The 11,113-nt window shown below is 35.6% G+C and overlaps 1 protein-coding gene across 2 annotated transcripts in view; it reads left to right on the plus strand.

Annotated features, from left to right (window-relative positions):
- Positions 1–2,070: 2,070 nt before the first annotated feature.
- EPHA3 (EPH receptor A3) overlaps positions 2,071–11,113 on the plus strand; it is a 134,762-nt gene continuing 125,719 nt past the window's right edge. For both annotated transcript variants that reach the window (XM_017885480.1, XM_017885481.1), the window contains exons 1-2: positions 2,071–2,361; positions 3,053–3,388. In XM_017885480.1, coding sequence (XP_017740969.1) covers positions 2,244–2,361; positions 3,053–3,388 — 454 coding nt within the window. In that variant the 5' untranslated portion in view covers positions 2,071–2,243. The remainder of the gene's footprint in view (positions 2,362–3,052; positions 3,389–11,113) is intronic.

Genomic DNA, 11,113 nt, shown 5'->3' on the forward strand with positions numbered 1-11,113 from the left:
ATCCATCTATAATAGTAACAAAAAGTGACTGAGTGTTTACTGAATACCTGTATGCCAAATGTTATAAAAACTATGAGTCTCAAAAAAAAAAAAAAAAAAAAAAAAAAACAGATAAACTTACAAGCAAGCAAAATAACAAAGAACTTCAGAGCACAGCAACTTAATCCTTTAAAGACTCAACAATGCCCTCTTAGAAGTTTAATGGCATTCAATGATGAGCTAAATAGAAAACAGAATTTAAGTGCATAGTTTGTTTACATACTTTATATCATTTCCCTCTGAGGCAATATGATATGAGATATGAGTGGAAGTTTTTAACCAGTGCTTAAGGACAATATTTAAAAAATTATAATTTTGGCCAGGCGTGGTGGCTCACTCCTGTAATCCCAGGACTTTGGGAGGCCGAGGCAGGTGAATCACGAGATCAGGAGTTCGAGACCAGCCTGACCAATATGGAAACTCTGTCTCTACTAAAAACACAAAAATTAGCCAGGCATGGTGGCACATGCCTGTAATCCCAGCTACTCGGGAGGCTAAGGCAGGAGAATAGCTTGAACCTGGAAGGCGGAGATTGCAGTGAGCCAAGATTGTGCCACTGCACACCAGCCTGGATGACAGAGTGAGACTCAGTCTCAAAAAAAAAAAAAAAAAGAAAAGAAAAGAAAAGAAAAGAAAGAAAAGAAAAGTATAATCATTAGGGCAGTAGAATTGACTATATAGCTACATGGAATGGATCTCAATGTGACACCAAAAATTGTTCAATATATTGGAAATTGGTCCTAGATCAGCCATTCTTAGTAGGAACTAGAAAACTGTAAGACTAGATTAATGATTGCTAGCATTTTAAGTTATTTCAGTAGTTTATTTTGGCAGGGTATTTCCCTTGTCTTAGTTTAAGAAACTTTCAGTAAGAAGATACTCTACAATGGATATATTGTGTTTCTTTTCAGAAACGTATTTAGTGATTATAAATATTGATTTGTCCACACGGGTTTTACTTTAATGCAAATAATCTTCTCTTCACAATATGAAGTTAGTGTCAGAAAATTCTAGAATGTAATGACCATCTGTAGGGCCTATTCTATATATAATTCTGTAAATCTTCAAGTCTATATAAGTTCTATAAATCATCAAGTCCAAATGTGGCACTGAAATTGAGCTTTAGAAGTTTTAGAAATTATTGACTTCCAAGGATGAGCTTGGATCTAAAATTTAGATCCCAAATTCCTTCTCAAATGAATGATTAGAGACTTCTTGTTGGAATTTTCACTATGATTTTAGTTCTCAGTGTAATTATGAAAATGAATCAAAAGAAGTAATGCAGCATTTTGAATTTTCTGTCAGACAAAGTGAAAATAATATAGTAGAGGCAGATTAGGCATATCGCTGTGAAACAGTAAATAGATGCTGAACACTAAATTATAAGCTGAAATCAGTGTTTGATAACCAGTTCAATAGGCTTACAAAAATCATTTTATGCAGAGATATGGCCAGAAATTAAAAAGATAACACGGTTATTAAAAGAGCTCTCATCTAGTAACAGTTCATAAGTGTATTAGTTTAAATAGGAACTGTATATCCCTCTGTATTTCAGATATAGACAAAGGAATACATTTAAATTTTATTTTAGGCCATTGCCATAAGAGGTAAGGAAAATACTGTCAAGCGAGAAAAAAATATTGTAGCTCATGAAAGTTATTTATCAAGAATCTTAAAAATATACAGGAAGCCATGATCTCTTCTTTTAGTTGCTTACACTTTTGTGAGACAAAGTTGTACCCACAGAGCAATTAGAAAACAAGTCAATGTTAGTATACTGCTTACTGCAGTGCAGATAGTATACGCATTGCATCATGTTTTAAAAAGGGAATTACTACATGGTGACATGGTTTTGCTTTATTTTCTCCACAAATAGTCCAATGCCAAGTAAAGCTGTGAAAACATAAGCTGGAAATTTCATCATACACTAGTGCCAAAATAATCTAAATCTTGTGTGTGTGTGTGTGTTTCTTAACATTTGGTGCAAATTCAAGCATATATGCAGAAAAACTACAGTAGGCCCTATCATTTGCTTCTGTAAACTCTTGGAGGAAAAAACTTGATTTTTATTTATAATAAATTCATATTCGAACTTACTTAAATCTGTTTTACGTATTTTCAAAAAAATCATCACAGACTTTTAAAAGAGAGTCGTTTTGTTTGTAGCTTGCCGACCAGGTTTCTACAAGGCGTTGGATGGTAATATGAAGTGTGCTAAGTGCCCACCTCACAGTTCTACTCAGGAAGATGGTTCAATGAACTGCAGGTGTGAGAATAATTACTTCCGGGCAGACAAAGACCCTCCATCCATGGCTTGTACCCGTGAGTAGTTTTGCTGCAACCCATGCCTCCATGTTTGTTTTGTTTGTTTCGTTTTCTTCTTGTTACTGTGCTGTTTGTTTTTGTTTTAAAGCATTTGGCCCATTTCCTTCTGTTGCCCGTGTGCAAATTGAAAGCTTTCTCTGCTTCACTCTCCATGCTTGGCTCACCACAAATGCAACATTCATCATACAAAATGAATTATATTTTAAAGCACTTCCTGCAACACAACCCCCAGAAAGAGAGAACATTTTCTGTGTCTTGTTTAGATCCTGCATTACATATGACAGGAGAGGGGAGGTTATAGACAGGGATTTATGTTTTTACATTTCTATTCCCTCTTGCTGTATGTTGGTCATAGGTCACAGGGAAAAAGGACTAAGATTTATAAAACTAATACTAAAGTTTTCATAACTATTCACAAGGGTTTTGAACATAGTGGTGAGTTATTTTGTTAGACTTTGTGAATGTATCCTTACCCTTGAGTCAAAACTCCCCTATTCACAGCTTGGGGAAGACGGTGTTCTTCAGTCCATGTGTCTATAATCTCTTGGATCCTCTAAGGATGAACTGAAAGTTGATAATAAAGAAAGGATAGTTATTTACCTCTTTCAGTTCCATTGTAAATTATCTATTTCCCTTGTAGTAGAAAACAGAATTGAGGCTCATTAATCTTTGTTGAACTACTTTGCAGGACCTCCATCTTCACCAAGAAATGTTATCTCTAATATAAACGAGACCTCAGTTATCCTGGACTGGAGTTGGCCCCTGGACACAGGAGGCCGGAAAGATGTTACCTTCAACATCATATGTAAAAAATGTGGGTGGAATATAAAACAGTGTGAGCCATGCAGCCCAAATGTCCGCTTCCTCCCTCGACAGTTTGGACTCACCAACACCACAGTGACAGTGACAGACCTCCTGGCACATACTAACTACACCTTTGAGATTGATGCCATTAATGGGGTGTCAGAGCTGAGCTCCCCACCGAGACAGTTTGCTGCGGTCAGCATCACAACTAATCAGGCTGGTGAGTAAATACTAGATGTTTCTTACTTCTATCATATCATGTCCGAGTAATGGTTTTGACAGAGAGTGGAAAACTGGGTGGAAGGAAAAAAAGATTTCATAGAGCCCCAAGATTTTGCCTTCTAACACATTTAAACAGTTATGGCACATTAAATAATTTAATTCTTCAAGTGAGAATAAACCATATTTGTTAGGTGATTTTTAAACTAGTTTATACCCATTGTTTCACAATTTGAAATCCTTAAATATTTGAGGCTCTCAGATAGTAGTAGGGAGGCTCCTTAGGGGAAACATTTTTGTATTTCAGGGAACTTAGGCAATGAATCTTAGCTTAAAAAAAGTTATGCAGGATATGAAAAATTATAAATATCTTCAGCTTAGTGAAAATTAGATATTTTAGATATAATTATTTTGTTATTTTATACTTCTAAGAAGCTCTATGTGTTATAACTGATAGTTATAAATCTCTGCTTAGTTAATAAGAAGAATATAACCGATTTTATTTAATACATACAGCTTTACGTTAAGAAAATCAAAATGTTAAATTTAGAAAGAAGCATTGTAAAAAGAGCTCTTGTTAAAGAACAGTTAGAACCATTAAGTTAAATGATTTCCTGAAATGAATTGATAGGTGATTTCATCAACTGTATTTTCCACTGACAATCTTTTCCCAATTAAACAAAAAATCCTACATTTGAAGGTTGTAGGCAAAGGCTCCTTAATATGAAATGGAAAAACTAAACAAGTGTACAAACACCTCATCTGTCTTTATCTTACATCCCTGATTTGTCTCTCTTTCCCTTTTTTTACTGTTAGTAAATCATTTCTTTTTAATCAACCTTTAAATTATCTCTACATTACTTAACGAGTTTACTTGTGGGATTTTCATTGTGAATCTCTCAAAGATATAGATGGATTATATGTTACATAGAAATAATGCCCCTGGCCGGGCGCGGTGACTCAAGCCTGTAATCCCAGCACTTTGGGAGGCCAAGACGGGTGGATCACGAGGTCAGGAGATCGAGACCATCCTGGCTAACATGGTGAAACCCCGTCTCTACTAAAAAATACAAAAAAAAAAAAAAAAACTAGCCGGGCGAAGTGGTAGGCGCCTGTAGTCTCAGCTACTCGGGAAGCTGAGGCAGGAGAATGGCGTGAACCCGGGAGGCAGAACTTGCAGTGAGCTGAGATCCAGGGCCACTGCACTCCAGCCCGGGTGACAGAACAAGACTCCATCTCAAAAAAAAAAAAAAAGAAATAATGCCCCTTTGAGATATAACAATCATTTTCAGTATCAACAACTGAAAATGAATAATAAACAGTTTTCTTTTATAATAAAATGTCTTATGCAAAGTTAAACTGATAGGTATTTGTTGTGCTTAATTATTGCTACAAAGTGTCATCATTAGGTATACATTCCAAGAAGCTCAATTCAGAGATATTATTGTTTTATTTTTACACACAAAAAACAAACATTGGAACCAAAGGGAGAGGGAAGAGAGAGACAAGATGCCACTCTGATTCTCCAGAGAACTACAGATTCTCCAGTCCTCTCCCAGGTGGGGTCACCTCTGAGCTGGTTGTCAAGATTGAGTATAAACTCAGCTTCTGCTCTTCATTTGGCTTACATTATGGAAATCCCTCTGGTCCCTGGTGGGAATCACCCTTTGCTCTGAGAATATAAGAATGTGTCCTGGATGCTCTAGGCAAAAGGAAGTCAGAAATGACTAAATTATCTTATCACCTAGGTCTTCTAGTAGCCAAATAATGAGCCAAAAAAACTCAGCACATTCTATCTCCATTACTTGGCTTACTCAGAAAGTTTAGTTCAACTAGCAAAGACACACAATAAGTGTCATCTACAAAAGCAAGTAGGCATCAGTATGACTCTGCTGGTTGTTAACATTTTCACCTATTTACCTACTGGTTAAATGTAGTTGTATCTATTCCTGCAGGTTATTATAGAAATGCATCTCTACTGGTTAATTTCTCAAATACACTGAGCAGCCCCCTAAACTCAGTATGTTAGGTCCATCTCCATTATCCCCATCATTCAGCAACCAAAGGGATAATTCCTTGCGTAAGAGGGGTATCCGGAGCCTTTGGCTAGCACCCATCTTTCTTGAGGGGCCCCTGTCTTCCCCATGGCGGTGGATAGATATTTTAAATACAAGCCATGGCAGAGTCCATGCATGTTCAAATATGTATCTTTCTGATTCTAAATTTCTCTTTTGTTTCCACTTTGCTTCAGGTCTCAAATATTGATGAAAATCTTATATTTTTATATTCCTCATGATGATAAGTAAACTTAATTTGTGGAAAATACATGAATTTTAAATGAAGTGCCCTGAATCATTACTTTAATCTTGCTCCCTGAATCTGTAATTTCTCCCATTTGAAGCTAGATCCCAGACCAACCAGCATATGCTTTGCTTTGCTTCAGTAATGATATTTATACTTTGTAACTAATGATATTTAAAAGTTTGTAACATAGGTTGATTTAACTATCTTCTATGGGGAAAAATGAGTACTGTAATACTGTTGCTGTATATTGCATGATTATGGCTTCTCATCATCAGCGAACACAGGAATTCTTAACAAACTGCAATCATGTGGCAAATGGCTTTCCGGAGCCCTATATTTCAAGCTGATTTACTACCTTGTTTAAAATCATAGCATCAGTCTGTGTTATAATTATCTCTTAAGTCAAACAGAATTGTATAAAAACAAGCAAGAGCTCCTTATTTCCTATCTTATCATTCCCCCTGGCTTTCTGACAATGCATTTATCAGGAAACTAATAGTTCCAAATATATGCAGTGAATGAATCTAGGTAAATTGGCAACCAAGACCAGATCAAGACATTAAAAAATAAATGAGGTTGATACTTTGGCCCTCCCAGTTACAAATCATTGTTAATGACAGATTCAGTAAGGGCGATATAAGTTACTTACCCTAGTCTCTTTCCCTTTAAAAAAAAATCACAAATGTGTTTATAATATGCACCACCAGGCATTTAATATATTTGTTTCAGGATGTCTGCATCATTTTCTGTGCCTGGGGAGATACAGGTCTTTGTTCTATCTTCGAATCTCCAGAGTAAGATATATAAGCATGATTAGAAGCAATGCCTTTTCTAAAGGGAGTGTTTCTTTGTTTTGCTTTATTTTTGTTCTTGTGAAGGTTAATGGACTGGTAGCCTTGAAAAATGAGCTCCCTAACACTGGAAGGATATGGCTGTGACAGACATGATGCCACGGTGTTTAAAATCCTCCCAGCCTCTCTATACTTGACGTGGATATAAAGCGGAAGCATGAATGTGTCCTTTTTAATTTAGTTTGTGAGGTCGAGTTTGTTGATTCTTCTCTTGATTACACTGTAAAAGCCTCGTGATGATCAAATGGTAAGGCACCTTCTAAATTGTAGGAGATTATGTTGTAAATTCGGATATTAGTTCTCAGCTCTTGGTACTTTCACAAAGTATGTCAGTGAGATAAGAAGGTAGGCCTCCATATAAAGATTGTATCTGTGAGTCCATCAGTCAAACAAGTAAAGAAAGAATTGCAGATTACAAAACAAAAATCTTCAAAGTTATAACATGATATAAATTGCTACCTTTTGTTTTCTTTCATGGAATGAGTATATTAATCTTTTCTCTCCTGGACAAAAACAATCATTCCACTAGAATATGTATGTCTGTTCATTCTTAACTGCCATTATAGAATCTGCCCTTTTCCACTATCCTATAGCATATAATGATCTCAGACGAGAATAAGGAGCACTAATAGAGAATTTGTGTGGCCTTGGGGTTTTGAGGTCCACCTCTACTCTTATTTTACTACTTGGATCCTGAGAAGATTTTTCAGCATTTCATCAAGACAGCAAATTTCTGATTAAATTGACATTTCCTTCCTTTTCCAGTTTACCCTATTGGAATTCAACATGTGTGTGTATAATTTCTATCATAAAATTGGATTTGTTCACATGTGTGAAAATATCACAATAGTGTACATTCTGCCTATATACCTTCACACAGATTTCTCCTGGATTAATAATTTATTCCAAGTGCTTTATAATTCCCACCCCCGTCTCTCTCTCTATGTAAATATTACTTATTTCTGAACCACTAGCAGATATTATGCCCCTTTCCTCCTGAACACTTCAGTGAGAATTTAACAGCAATAATGCTTTTACATAGTCTCAATATACTTATTAAAATCAAGACATTAGCATTGTTCTGTACTATAATCTCATCTGAAGATACTAGTCAACTTGTGTTCATTGTTTTCCTCATATCCCAGTGGCAAAAACAAATTGATGTTCTGTTTACCTCCAGTTCCTATTTATAATAATATAGTAGCATATACTGATATAATATAGATCCCATCCATAACAATAAGTAATTTTCTGTAAATTCGAGGCAGATGCAAAAAAAAAAAAAAAAAAAAAAAAAAAAAAAAAAAGAAAAGAAAAGAATGGAGAAGGAGGAAGACCAACACTTATTGACAGGGCTTCCCAGGTGCTGGATATGACACAAGGAATTTCAGAGTTGCCATTCCATTCAAAAAGTATCAGCAAATTATGATATTTTAAACAGAACATGACTTCATTTTAAGTAGATTTTCAATTGAAGGTGCACTAATTTGTGTAAAGGAAAAAATATTTGAAACTGTTAGATATAATGAAGGAATTCCTATCCTCTGCTTTAGACAGAATGACCTCTATTATCTACTTAATTTGATGATCAAAGACAACCTCCTTCTTATCCTCTTAGATAAACCCTTTCCTTTCTTCTGGCTGAAAATTGCCATCCATCACAAGAGGGGATTAAACTAGAAATCCAATAATTATTTTTATTTTTAATTTATTTTTTGGCATTCTGGGACCACAATTCAAAACGTTGTCTAGTATAATTTTAGTCAATTAATTAGTTTTGACCTTTAAGACCACTATGCACTCACTATCAAAAACGTTTAGAGGCTTTCTCAGTCATGGTTTTATGGCCTTTTATTTCACAGAATAAAGCAATAGTATCCATTGGTTAAAGAAAGTAGATATATTTAGTAAATGTTAAATAAACAATACATACTTTAAAAAATGAACCCTAAAATATTAGAGCCCTTTGACTAAATTTAGAATCCACGCTAGACCAGGTGCGGTGGCTCATGTCTGTAATTCCAGCACTTTGGGAGGCCGAGGCAGACATTTCAAGAGGTCAGGAATTCAAGACCAGCCTGGTCAACATGCTGAAACCCTGTCTCTACAAAAATTAGCCACGCACGATGCCAGGTGTCTGTAATTCCAGCTACTCGGGAGACTGAGGTGGGAGAATTGCTTGAACCCAGGAGGCAGAGGTTGTAGTGAGCTGAGATCGCGCCATTGCACTCCAGCCTGGGCAAGAAAGAGTCTGTCTCAAAAGAGGCGAGGCGAGGCGGGGCGGGGCGGGGCGCAGGCGGGAGGGCGGGGCCAAGCGGGGCAAGCGGGGCGGGGCAAGGCGGGGCGGGTGGGGCGGGGCGAGAATCCACTGTATTTTTTTTTTGCATTTGATAAAGACATATTTCTAAGTTTTCTTGTAGTGTTTAATTCTGGAATATGTTTCCTCTAGCCACGTTATTTTTCTTTTGGGACTTAGTGTATGTAGATATGACAACGAAATAACTCATGTTAAAGACATCAGTCAGGCTTCAGCATTTCTGAAGAAGCAAACATTTTAAAATAAAGGTAGAATAAGTGCTTAACTGAATCTACCACTAAACTATGGCCACCTATTGTATAGTCCCTATAGAACTGTATGTTGCCATGTAATTATACTCCTTGGAAATGAATTAAACACCAGAACACCAGAAGGATCTACATGAATTCTTTCAGAACACAAAGGCTGACATTTTTCAGCGCCAATGTAGTGAATCAGAAACTTTAAACATAATGAAAATCAGCTAACAAAATAGTAAACATCATACGACTTTAGTAATGTTCTATGATGCATCCTTCTCTTTGTTTCATTGTATGATTAATGAAACCTAAAAATCGAAGTCTTAACATTTTGTTTATTTCAACAAACAAATGAGGTCTGAATTTGGCCCTGAAATTGTAAGTAGTTATATACATTATGATTTCACAGTACATCAATTTAGCTTCTTCCTGTTTTGAAATCGAGGCAGATACCTGTGCATCTGGGAATATCACTCTGCAGTGACGTGTCATAGTGTGGCCGAAGCCTTCCACGTCATTTAACACATTAATGATGACTTTCAGCCATCACATCCTGGTATGGAGGCACAGTACGTATCTGTAGAGTGAGCAATAAGCTGTACAAAAACAAAAACCATATATTGTCCTGACAGTTATTCAAAACCCTTATATGAGCTTAGAGGCCATAACAAAATGGAACATGAGCTAAGGAAGGCAGTTGGAGAGCTTCATGAATCTAAACTGAATTTTCATCCCGTCTTCATTTCTGATGTTATGTATGACTCGAATTAATGGAGAAGACATGTACCTGGAAGGGTTTGATTACACCTTTCATTTAAGAGTTCTCACTGGAAAAAGAATATTAATAACCAGTTAGAGGAGTAAATATAGTGTTAACTAAAGCACATGGAAATTAAGAAAGAATTAGCCTTTTGATGCTAACTCGTTGTATGTTAACTATATTCCCCCAAGAGCAAAAAAAATATTTAATTCACAGAAAGTTTTCTCATCCTTATTTTCTGAGGAGAACATTTTTAGTCTCAAATCACAATAAAATCATATTTTATACTTTAAATGTGTTCTACCTCCCTAAAGTTAACTGAAATATAGCCCTTAGGATATACTAGCGTTGCATGTGAGTAAATGAGAAATTTAATAAATGCAAGTATTTAGAAAGAAAAAAATGTGTTGTTTCCAAAAGCAGATATATTACTACCACTGGCAAAACTCTTTCATAATAAATTCTTAATTATATTTCAGCATCTCCCAAAGTATTAGCTCAGTGTTAATAACCATTATGTAGCCCAGTATTCTGACTTTATAATCCTATCAATATAGTACCAGTGTTCAAATAGAAAAACAAACATACATCCCTTTCTTAAGTGACTTTGTAGATATCCGTCAGGAAATTATTGCAATAACTGTCCAAATTACAAAGACTGTGACTATGAGGTATGGCACCCCCATAAGCAGGGGCCCTGACATTCTATACCATTTGCACCAAGTAAAAGAATGCAAAGGCCAAAAAGGTGAGAAGTTCATATTTTCTGCTCCTTTATTATTATTACTATTATTATTATTATTAACTGCTGACCTAACTCCTCTTGACATGATTAGCACTACACTCAAGTCCTTTATGTAATTATCTTATTCAATCCTACAACAATTTTATATGGCTAGAAGTGAATAAGTGTCTTGTCCATGACCACACAACTCCAGAGCCCTTCTCTATATATTATTCTTCCTATGGGTTGCAAAGGAGAGACTTTGCACAAAATCCAAGTAAGGCTGAATAAAGAAATATATAAAGATGGTTATTATATTATAGTAAAATCTTGAATGCCTGGTACACAGGTAGTGTGATTTCTTCTTTGAAATCAAAATTTCACATGATGGTATTTACTATTAATCAATGCTAATTTAAAAGCACTTATCTTGACAATTCATCATCCAGAAATAACCTCTTACTCCTTTACATTTTCATTTCAATTGGAAAAAAAATAATTATAACAAACTAACAGAAAACAAATCTGTCT

Source organism: Rhinopithecus bieti, unplaced genomic scaffold (assembly GCF_001698545.2).
Source record: "Rhinopithecus bieti isolate Rb0 unplaced genomic scaffold, ASM169854v2 scaffold_15282, whole genome shotgun sequence".
NCBI classification, from domain to species: domain Eukaryota; kingdom Metazoa; phylum Chordata; class Mammalia; order Primates; family Cercopithecidae; genus Rhinopithecus; species Rhinopithecus bieti.